Source organism: Monodelphis domestica, chromosome 1 (assembly GCF_027887165.1).
Source record: "Monodelphis domestica isolate mMonDom1 chromosome 1, mMonDom1.pri, whole genome shotgun sequence".
Taxonomy (NCBI): domain Eukaryota; kingdom Metazoa; phylum Chordata; class Mammalia; order Didelphimorphia; family Didelphidae; genus Monodelphis; species Monodelphis domestica.
Window position 1 is genome coordinate 187,513,144 of NC_077227.1, and position 13,488 is coordinate 187,526,631.

Genomic DNA, 13,488 nt, shown 5'->3' on the forward strand with positions numbered 1-13,488 from the left:
TTCTGGTCTTCAATTTCTCTCTATTAGTTCCTTCTCTGTTTCTTACAGTTGTACCATTTAAACTGTATCTTTAAAAAACCCTCTAGATCTTATTTTAATCTCAAGCTACTATCCTATGTCTTTCCTCCCTTTCAAAGCCAAAACCCTTGAAAAAGTTGTCTACTTTCTCATCTCTCACTTGTTGGACCTCTGGGGGTCTGACTTCTGACCTCTATTTAATTGGAACATCTCTCTCCAAAGTTAGTAGTGATCTTTTCATTGACAAATTTATTGACCTTTATTGCATTCTCATCTTCCTGAAACATTTGATGCTAACCATCCAGTCCTCTCCACCCACTCTTTCCTCTCTCTCCTCTGTTTTCTCTCCTCTCTGTCTCTCTGTCCACCCCATCCCACCCCCAATAAATCCATGTTACATGGATATCTCCAAGGCTCTGTCCTCAAACTTTTCTTTCTATATTTTTGGTCATGTGGTGACCTCATCAACTTCCATAGATTGATTCAATTGTCAGCCCTCTTCAGATGATTCCTAGATCTGTACAGCCATCTGCTCCTTTTAATGATATGTCATCTCCTGTCTCCATTCCTTTGCACTGGCTGGCTTCCATGTGTGGAATGTGTTTCCTACATATCTTTTCCTCATTGAATCTCTGATTTAATTCAAAAGTCAGCTCCTAACAGCAACTCCTACATGAAGTTTTTTTTGATACTCCCATCTGCTAGTCCCATTCTCTTCCAAGTTACTTTTTATGTATTTGGCATAAATTTTAGTCCTAAAAATCTCAGTGCCGTTCCTATGTATGTATATATGAACATTTTGTTTCTTTCCCCACTCCTGAAAAAAATGTAATAAGCTTCTTTTGAACAAGGACATTTTTGTCATATCCCCAGTGTGTACGGTGTTGGTGCATTATATGAATTTAAGGAAGGGTTATAGAACTAGAATGAGACCACCTCATCTGAGCCCCTCAAGGAAGCTGAGGTCCAGAGAGATCAAATCATTTGCTTACTGAGGGTTACCCACTTTAGTTAGTGGTAGAGGTGAAATTTTAAACTAGGCCTCTCATAACTATTCTGGTGGTTTTTAAAATTATAATGCTGTTTCCACTAATGTCTATACAAATAGATATGCCTTCTCAACTCAGAAAATTAACTATTATCTCATTAGTACTCAGAAATTTTGTTTGACTGATTTTTATCTTTGGTATTGTCAATCTCAGAGTCAAGGTTTCCACTAATTCTTATAGTATAGTTTTTATTTTGATAAGATTTATTTTACTTTTAGCTTGTCCCAAGTTGGCAGTTGCAAACCAAACATGGAAATCTTTGTAAAAATATTTTCTTAATTGGCAAGCTTCCCATAGGAAAGGAGGGGCTGGGCGTCATCCAGATATTTGGGCATTAGAAGGAGACTTTTTAAATTTTCATCCATGATTAAGTTTTGTCCTTTGCAAGCAAAAGATTCAGGCAGCTGAAAGCAGTAATAACTGGTAGGTAGCAGAATGGTTGCTGTTGCTTGGTCATTACCATCCTGCTTATTTTCCAGAAGTGGTCAGGGGAAGAACCAGAGCTATCACTGCTGCTTTCAAATGGGCCACTCTCCTGAGCTAGGCACAGAATATATGCTGCTATATTACCTAATTATCTTTCTCCCTCCTTGGACAGAAAAGGTAAACAGTGATCTTCAGAGGGAAAAAAGTGATAAAGACTAACATATAAAGATACAGAGTTAAGTCCTCATTAGTCTTATGGTCAGTCATGGCTGATTCCCAATTACCTGCTCTAAATATGTATTTAATGTCTATAGCAAATGGTGACATGTAAGCCTGCCCCCTTCTATAGTATTTATAAATATTATAAGTATTTATAAGATCAGAGGATAATTAAAATCATTAAATGATGTGGCCATCAGAATGGAATGTACCAAAAAGCATTTTACACAATCTATAGTTGGAGCCTAATTTTTGTAAAAGATGATAAAATAAATTTCCCCTCCAAAGTGATACTTTTGAGTAAGTAAATTATAACTTAAATTTTCTGTCCCCATAATAACATGTTGTTTTTATATACCTAGTTAGGAGGTCAGATGTTTATTGATGATGAAGTTGAACAATCTAAAATAAAAATAAAGGACAAATTGAGTATAGTGAAATTTTGTGACTTGTCAGTTCTTATTTTTCATTGTATTTCAATCCTAAAAACTGGTTTGGAAATCAGAACTCCAAAAGAATGCTATTTTAGCCTGTAATTAAGATTGTAGGCAATCTTAATATAGTGGTTATAACAAAGAGTAGGTATTGTAGTCAGGAAAACGTGGGTTCAAATTCATATAGGCCTCAGAGTCAAGACGATTTATGTTAAGTTCTGCCTCTGACACTGACTTTGTGAGATCCCTGGGTAACTCTTAAATACTATAGTTTGTAGGACAATTGTTGGCTGATATTCTCTGGAAGAAGGAATTTTCTCACCAAGAGTTGTGTAGCCTAATGAGATGATCAGTCTAGACCCAACACTGAAAAGTATATGAACTTGCAGTTACCTTTTTTTGCCAGAAGAGGGTGGTGATGTTTGGGAGGATGCAGAAGATACTATAAATGGGTGAACCAATGAATAAACAGATTAGGGTAGGAAAGAATTTAACCCACTAATATTAAGACTCAGCAAAATTTGAAAGTCAAAAAGTTAGGACTTACTAAACATTTCAAATTAACAATAAAATTAATAAATTATTTTAAATTGTTTACTTTTTGGGATTGAAAAATAAATTGTTCATATCTTAAAGATAAGAATAAAAATAATTTTGTTTTTTTTTCCCTATATTTATAGCTATCCTTGGAATGCATAATTTGATAACCAACACTCAATTCTGTGACATAGTCGGAAGTAATAATGGTGTCAATCAGGATGATTTTTCAAGTAAGTGCTTTATATCCATTGTATATTCAAATTCCTTCTTAAAGTGTGCTGTTTCACCACTGTAGTTTATATTATCACTCATATTTTAAGTTTCATGTTGAGAATATACATGAAATCTACTAATATTGATGGTGGAAGTCTATGAATATGCAATATCATATATTTAATTGCTTAGCTAAAAATTTATTCCATAGGGTAAAAAACACTACTACCATCACAATTAGCAATTAAGAGTCCAACAAGTAAACTAAAATGTCAGACTATCATTCTAAAAATAGTTTAGTTTTTTGCACTGATGCTTTAATGTAAGAATCTTTGTTCTGGTGCTTTATAATAATTCAAATAAAATAATAAAGACATATTTTAAAGCTCTGGTTCAGAAGTTAGAGTCTCATATATAACTTCTGAACTAAGCACATTCTAAATATGCAATGTTTAAATGCATATTGAAACAAATTTATGTATCAGTTCTGGATTTCATAGAATCACAGGATTTAGAATTTGAAGAAACCTTAGAGGCCATGTAGTTTGACCTTCTGCTCTGTTGATAAATCTTTCTACATCATTCTACACAGTGAGCATTCAGTTCCTGGGTATAGCTTCAAGGGTACCAATGTAGAACTCGTACTTGCCCTTTCTTAGTTCTCATTGTTTCTTTAGGAGCAATATAGAACAAAATCGCTTTCTTTATCTGGTTCACCCACCTTTGCAATAGTTCTGAAGCTGGCAATCTTGCTTCCTTTTTATCTTCTTTTTCTAGGTTAAATTCACTCAGATGACATAGTTTTTAAACCCAGTAAACTTTCTTTTTTATCTTCTTTGGACATATTCCAGTTTGTCAGTTTCCCTCGATATATTCTGACTCCATACCTTCATTAAGCATCACAAAATTATACTCGCTTTTTTATTAACTATCTCAAGCTGTGGTTAATATTAATCTTGTCATCAACCAGAAATACTACCGAATTCCCTCATCCTTTTCATTACTACTTTCCTTTGACTTGATTCATACTGTCCTCTATGCACTCATTCCTCTATCTTTGGCTCTTGAAATTTTTACCCCTTCTTTAGAAATACCACCATATCTATTCACTGAATTGAGTATTCTTGTTACTTCAAATTAGAAGTATAATATTTCTCTACTCAGCTGCCTAAAAACATTCAACCATGTTGAAGTTTAGAGCATGTGAGTAAACTGTGAAGAGCAAAATCTTTGAAGAGTTGAAGGATTCAGTGATTGTGTATATATATATTAAACATGAGAGTACTGTACACTTAGGTCAGTCCTGGCAACCAGTAGCAACTAGTGAGGTTAATGTTCTTGATTCATTTATTGTTATAGATGTGGTAAAGGGTGAAAAAATCCTACCAGTGTTTGATGAACCACCAAATCCCACAAATGTTGAGGAGAGCTTAAAGAAAATTAAAGAAAATGATTCTCGTCTTATTGAAGTGAACTTGAATAATATAAAGGTAGGTTCTCAATAAAATTATGGTGTATTACTTTCATCCAGTTGAATCTAAGATGAGAGCTGGTTAGATTTTGACATGTCTAGTTATCCTTAGCTATTACTTAAAGAAAGAATTGCATATCTAGTAAAAAAAAGTTACTTTGGATAGATGCAGAAAAGGCCTTTGACAAAATACAACATTCATTCCTTTAAAAATATTGTAAAGTATAGGCATAAATGGATTTTTCGTTAAAACGATACAAAGCATTTACCTAAAACCATCAGCAATTATTATTTATAATAGAGATAAACTAGATGCCTTCTCAATAAATCAGGAATGAAATAAGGATGCCTTATCACCAATATTATTTAACACAGTGTTAGAAATGATAAAAGTAGCTATAAGAAAAGAAAAGTAAATTGAAGGAACCAGAATAGGCAGAGGTAATAAAACTATCTCTGGTTGTAAATAACATGATGGCATATATCAAAAACACTAGAGAGTAAACTAAAAAGTTAGTTGAAACTATCAGCAATTTTGGCAAAATAGGAGGATATAAAATAAACCTACGTAAGTCATCAGCATTTTTACATATTACTAATGAAGTCCTACAAGAAGAGGTAGAGGTACTGAGATATTCCATTTAAAATAACCACAGATAGAATAAGATATCTGGGGGTATACCTGCCAAATCAGGAACTTTACATAGTTATAAAATACTTTTTATACAAATAAAGTGAAATCTAAATAATTGGAGAAATATTGTTAACAGATGAGTAGAGCCAGTAGAATTAAAATGACAGTTCTACCTGAACTAATCTACTTATTCAATGCCATCCCAATTAAATTACAAAAAAATTATTTTATTGAACTAGAAAAAGTAATAAAATTCATTTGGAAGAACAAAATATAAAGAATGTCAAAAGAATTAATCTGGTACTGGCTAAGAAATAGAAAGGTAGATTGGTAGAATAGGACACACATATAACAAACAGCATTAAAAGATTATAGTAACCTTGTATTTGACAAAAAACATAGATCCTGGTTTTGAGGATAAGAAATCGCTGTTTGGAAAAAAATTGTTGGAACAACTAGAAAGCTGTTTGGCAGAAAGTAGTTATAGACCAATACCTTAAACCATTCACTAAGATAAGATCAAAATGGATACAGGATTTAGACCTGTGTTGGTGAACCTATGGCTCATGTTCAGAGGGGGCTGCCCCCTTCCCCCTCTCCACCACACCTGAGATCATTTCTCATATGACCCGCCCCTCTGCCCAGCAGCCTAATGGGAGAACTTCTTCCCTCCCCTAACTGGGGTAGGGGGGCAGCTCACATGTGATGAGGGTTGCAGTTTGGACACTGTCTTTAAACGGTTCACCATCACTGATCTAGACTTCATTAAATAAATTAGAAGAACAGGAGACATAGGGGAATTTATGAGTTGAGATGGAGAGCACTGTGAGATATAAAATAGATAATTTTGAATACACTAAATTGAAAAGGTTTCTTATTAATAAAACATGTTGCCAAGATTAGAAGGAATGGAGAAAATGGAGGTGGGAGATGGTTATAGACAGCCTCTCAGATAGAGGGTCTCCTATCTAAAATATGTAGAGAATTTTGTCAATTTATAAGAATTAGAGCCCATTGATAAATGGGCAAAAGATAAGAACACACAATTTTCAGATGAAATCAAAGTCATATATAGGTAAAGTAAAAAGTTCTCTAAATTACTACTGATTAGAGAAATGCAAACTAAAACCTTAGCTATTTCATACCCCCCATCAGATTGGCTGAAGTAAGAGAAAGGCAAAATGACAAATTTGGAGGAGATGGGGACACTAATACACTGTTGGTGGGGCACTGAACTGATCCAACCATTTTGGAGAGCAATTTAGAATTACATTCAGAGAATTATAAAATTGTGTATACCCATAGATCCAGCAATTTGTTTCCAAGGAGATTAGGGGAAAAGGAAAAGAACTTGCATGCTCCAAGATATTTATAGTGGCTCTCTCTGTGGTGACAAAGAACTAGAAATCGAGGGGATGCCCATCAGTTACAGAATGGCTAAACAAATTGTGGTATATGACTGTGATGGAATACTATTGTGCCTCTAAGAAATGATGAAGCTAATTTTTTTAAAACTTGGAAAGAACATGAGATAATGAAGAGTGAAATGAGTAGAACCAAAGGAACATTATACACCGCTATAGATTTAATACTTGAAGAATAAATTTGTGAATGTTATCTCCAAGGAATGTGTTGAATAATGGAAATATGATAGACATAATTTTATATATATGTCTCCAGGATGATGCAGAGGAAAGGGAAGGGCTAAGACATTTCTAAATCAATTCTATTAAAATAAATTTTAAAATAAAATTATTTTTTTAAGGAGATTAGTTGATTTTTTAAAAAAAATTGGGATTCTTCAAACTTTTCTTTCTGCAAAGAGAATAGAATTTTAGAAAAGTTAAATCTGATAGACATCTGCAGGATATTGAATGAAAATAGAAAAGACCTATTTCTCAACTCTGCAAGGCTTCTTCACAAAAATTTTGTATTAATGCATAAAAACTTCTTTAAACAAATGCTAAAAAACAGAAACATTAATGCATCACTTATCAACCATACTGCAATAAGATTTACACTAAATAAAGGGCCTTTGAAGCACAATGATAAATTAAATTTAAAAAATAATTGGAAACTAACCTAATTCTAAAAAATGAGTGGGTCAAAGAACAAATCATAGAAACAGTATTTTCATTAAAGATAATGACAACAATTAGAAATCATACTAAAATTTGTAGGATGCAGCCAAAGCAGTACTTAGGGGGAAATTTATATCTCTAAATATTTACATCAATAAAAAGAACTGATCAACAAATTTGGCATGCTGTTAAAAAAACAAACTGGAAAAGCATCAAATTAAAAACCCAAAATTAACACCAAACTAGAAATCCTGAAAATTAAAAGACAGAATTTGCTTTCTACCTTGCCTCATAAAAGGGGAAAAAGTGAACTTTTTGTCACATGGCAGAAAAGTGGAGATGGATTTTTCTCCTCTTTTGGGGAGATTTTTAATAATCTTTCTAGGTTTTCTCTCATACTGGAAATCTTCCCAGTGGCACAAAGGTACTCCTCTGTTTCATTGGCCCCCATCTTCTAAAGCTTTGAAAACTTGGTTAAGCCATCTTCATCAGAGCTACCAAATTAGAAAGGTACTCCAGAAACCAAGACAATCAGGAGGTATTGTGGAGCAGTTCCTTTTGGGGAGAACTAACTCTAAAGTGGGAAAGTGGGGGCTTTCTCCTGTCTCCCTGCTTCCAAGATCATTTCACAGAGAATAATGGGTGACATTTTCAGACTGGCAAGAATTTAGACAAAATGCAAAGAGATTCCAGTTCACTACAGGGAGTTTGGTTGGAGTGGAAGGAGAAGATAGCACCTTTCAATAGAAAGAAGTGTCCAAATTTTTAGTTCATCAGCATTTACACTCTCTGTATATTCACCTGTCATAAGAACTGAGTTTCATTACCTGTTATATATAAATATATAGGTAGGTTCTTAAGAATTAGCAAGATCACATTGCATTCCTTTTATCCTATTGCATATCCTATCAGGATAAGATCTGGCTGGATTTTAATTAGTATAATTATTTCTAGTTATCAAAGATAAGATTCTCCTAGGGAATTAATATTGAATTATTTTATACATTGCTTCACAAAAGGAAAAGGCCTTAAGAGAAAACTAAATAGATAGCAATATAAATAATAATTTAAAGCCACAGTACCTTTCAAAAAAGCTAGCATTTGCTACAGCAACACATGGAATAGCAAAGCTGTGGTCCTTCTCAGCAGGGTTAGTCATTCTTGTTTCTAGTGTAATACTACCTTACCTTCAAGATCCCAGTAGGATTTAACCATTGTAGCTTCCAAGAAAACAGTGGGAAAAGCATCTGAGAATTGTAGCTGAAGTGCTGTTCATGGCCCATTTTCATTTGTTATTAATTATATAAAACTAAAATTAAAGGATTTAAGTACTTGGGGGGGGGGGCTGTCCAATTGTTATAGGTTGATTCTACCAGGAAAGTGTAATAATAATTTACTGCTCATTTCTGACTTTTTGTTTTCTTTTCAAACAAAGAAGTTGATCACCCAGAAATTTCAAGAAACTAAGAAATCACTTGGAATTGAAGCTCTTTTGGTGGCTTTTCATCTTACTTGTTTTTTATGGGAATACAGTTTAAAGACATACTGAATTCATACCTGGATATTTAATTCTCATGATCAAAGACAGCCAAGTGAGATCAAGTTACATACTGCCTCAAACTCGACAAATTTAAATGGAAAATTGTTTTGTCACTGATAATTAGAAATTTCATTTTGAAAATTATTTAGTTTTGAAGTATACTTGTGTTTTGCTTTAGGCTAATATTAAAATGTTTGTTTCTCCAGCAATAACAACATTGAAGAGAGATGGCCCATGAATAGTATCTTTGTTTATAATATTGGGGAATTGAACTAGATGGTTTTCTGAGGTCTTTTCCATTTCTAAAATTTATTACTTTTTGGTGACAGCTAGTTGGCTCAGTGGCTTGAGGACCAGGCCCAGAGACAGGAGGTTCTGGCTTCAAATGTAGCCTCAGACACGTCCTAGCTGTGTGACCCTGGACAAGTCATTTAACCCCCATTGCCTAGCCTTTATCACCTTTTTGCCTTTGAGCATAAGATGGAAGGTAAAGATCTGTTGTTTTTTTTTTTAATAAATAAAATTATTGAGTTCTAATTCTAGCAGATATGAAACATTGAGCCATATTAGATTTTCACTTTAGATTATGAAAATAAAAAAATCAGAATCACTGATTTGTGAGATTTTCTGGAAACCTTTTTCTCTAAATATCTGAAAGATGGGGATACCACATCCCAAGGCAACAGTTTGTAGACTTGGGAGAATGTAGTATCCACAGGCATCAACATGGAAGGGAGTTGATTATTTCCATTTGTATATCAGTAGTTATATTAATATCTAAATTCTTTCAGTGCTTCCACTTCACCAAGTACATCCCATAAGAATTCAGTTGATGATAGGTAGGATTCCTTTTGAAAAATAAAAAAATAAATAAAAATAAAAATTTTTTTTAATTTTTTTCTAAATTCTTTTTTTTTTCCAAGAATATTCCAATCCCAACCCTCAAGGAATTTGCAAAGGCTTTGGAAAACAATACACATGTGACAAGCTTTAGTCTTGCAGCCACCCGGAGCAATGACCCTGTTGCTGTTGTACGTAAGCTTCTGTTGGTAATAATACATGGAACCAGATTGGGAATAGGGGGACTTTAAACCACATTTACTATCTTTCTCTCCTATTGGACAGTTTAGCTCTTTGATTGTTCCTCTTGATCATTAATTATTTCTCTGTTGTATATGCCTTGTCTCCCCAATTGGACTGTGCCACTTTTATGCCTCTTAGCACTTAATGCAGGGTCAGACCATAGGAGACTCTCAGAAAATGTTTGTTTTTTACTTATGGTAATTCTGTGTCCTATCAAAATGCAGCCTCAGAATCAACCATTTTAGGCAGCTGGGTCACGCAGTAGATAAGCATACTGGGCTTTGAGTCAGGAAGACCTAAAATCAAAATTGGCTTCAGTTACTTCCTAGCTGTGTGACTCTGGAAGAGTCAGTCACTGTTTGCCTCAGTTTCCCCATCTGTAAAATGGGTATGATAATAGCCCAAACCTCTCACAGTTGTGAGAATCAAATGAGATATTTATAAAAGTGCTAGCACAGTGCCTGGCACATTTGAAGTGCTATATAAATATTAGATATTGTTTTAAAATTATGGGATCTTAGAATGCCAAAGAACCTTATCTAACCCAGTTTTTTCACTTTATAGATCAGGGTACTGAAGCTTTAAGAACTTAGGTGAATTGCCCAAGGTCATACACCTAGTAAGTGGCAGAGCCAAGACAAGAACTCAAGTCTTCTAATTCCCAGTCTAGTTTTCTTTCCTCTGTAACTTGTTGTTTTCCCCACAGCATGAATGTCTCATCTACAGTCTTATGTTCCACATTCGTGAATTTTCTCCTCCTCCTACCCCAACTTAGTCCTCATCTCTCTTTGATTCTCCTGATGAATGTTTTCGTCCTGCCTTCTGGTCACAACATGAGATCTTCTGGCCCTCATTGTATTACTTTCAGGGTTGGTCTCTTCCTCATTTCAGTCAGCTAGCAGACATTTATTAAAGGCAGTGATCCTTGAACTGGAAAGAATTGAATAAAGGTGGCTTATAAGAAGCTGAACCCTGAGGTTACTTGACTGAGAAAACACAGTTACTTTGATAAATTCAAGTCACCAGGCCTAGAATCCCACAGTATTGAAAAACTACTGATGTGATTTCTAGAGAGTGAGCAAAGTGCCACAGAACTGGAGAAGGACATGCACTATCTTAAATTTGCTTAAAAAAGAGAGAGAGAGAAAGAATAGGGTCAATTGGCAAGATTCTAGATCATTATTCAAGGGATAGATAGGGAATATCTGGAGAAGGAGCCAACATAGTCTCATTAATGAGAAGTTATGTCAGATTAACCTTATTTCCTTTTTTAACAAGATTAATAGTCCGGTAGATTATAGGAGATGATATAGATATGTTTTATTTAGATTTTTAACAAAACATTTGACAGCATCTTTCACACTATTCTCATTGGGAAGATGAGCAATATAGTCCAGGCAGTAGTATAATTTATGAGGACTTAACAGTGTTCAAATTACCCCCAAAGTAATCATTAATACTGGTTGAGTACTTGGCAGAACTCTAGAGGAATGCCCAATGGTCTATACATGGCTCTGTGTTCTTTAAAATTTTGATCAGTGACTTAGACAAAGTCATATAGACATGGTTATCAAATTTACAGGTGATGTAAAGCTGAGAAGATAGATAGTAGATAGACAAAGTCAAAATCTTAGCAATCTAGGATCTTGAACCAAATAAAAGGATAAAGCTTATAGAGACAAATGTAAAGACTTAATTTGAGTTAAAAAAAAATTCACTTTTCAAGTAGCAAATTGATTGGAGCATAGCTAGATAAGTTCATCTGAAAGATATCGTGGAATTTCAAAGTTTCCCCTTAAGTGTCTTTAAGCAAGTTTGGATGATCTCCTGTCAAATAGGTTGTAGAGAAACTTCTTTTTAAGGTATCATTTGACCTGGATGGTTGATCTTTGATATTCCTTCTAATTTTGTGCTTCTATGGAATGAATACTCTGTGCTAGTGGACACTATGAGGAATATACAGTGAAAATATAAATTAAAATCCTTGCCTTTGAGGAGCTTATAAACTAGTTACCTTAGCCTCTACATCATAAGATCATAGCAAGGACATCATGGTGGTTGTTGGGTAGTAGTTCAGTCACGTCCAACCCTTCATGACCCTTTGGACCATGCTGTTCATGAGGTTTTCTTGGCAAAGATACTGGAGTGGTTTGCTATTTCCTTCCCCAGTTGGATTAAACCAAACAGAGGTTAAGTGATTTGTCCAAGGTCACAGAGCTGGTAAGCATCTGTGGCTGGATTTAACTTGGGTCGACCTGACTCTGGGCCCAGCACTCTCCCTGGAATCATCTAGTCATCCCCTGTACCGGACATTAGAGGTTCTCTAATTCATCCCCTTCTTTTTTACAGGAAGGAAATAGGCAAGAAATTAAATGAGGCTTGTCCTATTTCTTTCCTAGTTCTGTGGAATTTTTCCTGCTTTTCTTCTTGTCCTAGAAATGTTTTTCGTTTTCCATTATTCTGCCCTCCTCTCCACCCACCTAACTCTAGCTCTAGTTCTGGCTGATTTGGTAGTTAGCTGGAGTGGTATTTGCAGGAGATAGGTGGCATTGGCCACTATCACAGGATTATAGACTTAGAAGCAGAACTTCAGAGGCCTCTCATAGTCTCCAAGCCAGGGCTAAGTAGAAAAGTAAGAGAGATATACTCACACAAAGAAATTGAGAAAGAATCAGAGACATCTAGAGGAGACAGGAGGAAGCAGATTGTGAGAGTGTGCGTATGACTATATAAAGGATATTTTTAAGAATGGAGCGTGCTATCTATATCCCCAAACACTATGTGTTATTACAGACAGGGCATATTAAAAGAGACTAAAAGAGGAAAGAGATGAATCAGTGATTAAATGTGAGAAGAGAACAGAAGAAAATCAAAAGATTCAGATAGAATTTCAGCAAACAAATTCAGAGAGACAGAGAGAGCTTCTTGTCCCATGTCTCTGCATTGTGGATAGAAAGAGAGCCAGCCTCCCAGTCTGGAAGGCCTAGGTTCAGATCTCTGCCTTTGATGCATACTGATTGTGTGACTCAAGGGAAGCCACAACCTTTAACTTCCACCTTAGAATCAATATTGTATACTGGTTCCAAGGCAGAAGAGTGGTAAGGGCTAGGCAATGGGGGTCAAGTGACTTGCCCAGAGTCACACAGCTGGGAAGTGTCTGAGGCCAGAGTTGAACCCAGGACCTCCTGTCTCTAGGCCTGGCTCTCAATCCACTGTGTCACCTGACTTCCCTCTTTAAGTAACTCTTTAAGACTCATGTAGGTAGGTCCCATAGCAGATAGAGTGCTGGACTGTAGTCCAGGAGGAAGACCCAAGTTAAAATCCATCTTTAGACAATTTATTAGCTATGTGACACTGGACAAATCCCTGGCCCTCTGCCACAATCTCAAAGGGTTACACATACCTCTCTGGACTGTTGTAAGGATCAAATGAGATGATACTTGTAAAGTGCTTTTTAAACCTAAAGGTCTATATAAATGTTAGTTATGATGGTGCTTTTGCAGGAAAGGTGCTGATGTGCATCAGTATAGGGAATTTCCTCATCTGGGCATTCCCCAATACTGATGAAATCACAGGTTCAGTCTCTATCCTAAAAATAAAGGCCTCTCACTAGATATGATATACTAAATATGTTGATATTTTTTATAAATTGGGGAATTAACAATTTTTAAATGTCTGCAAAGATTCCCTCACTGGTGGCCATTGACTTTCTGAGACTATCACATACAGATTGATGGAACAGTAAATTTTGTTCTCTCTATTTTAGCAGGTCAAGAGAAT

General features: G+C 35.1%; 1 protein-coding gene across 5 annotated transcripts in view; it reads left to right on the forward strand.

The window, feature by feature from the left end:
• The window catches only part of TMOD3 (tropomodulin 3), an 85,323-nt gene that overhangs the window by 57,589 nt on the left and 14,246 nt on the right, over positions 1-13,488 (forward strand). For all 5 annotated transcript variants that reach the window (XM_007479960.2, XM_056810202.1, XM_056810200.1 and 2 more), the window contains exons 5-7: positions 2,827-2,916; positions 4,259-4,389; positions 9,549-9,656. In XM_007479960.2, the coding sequence (XP_007480022.1) occupies positions 2,827-2,916; positions 4,259-4,389; positions 9,549-9,656 (329 nt within the window). The remainder of the gene's footprint in view (positions 1-2,826; positions 2,917-4,258; positions 4,390-9,548; positions 9,657-13,488) is intronic.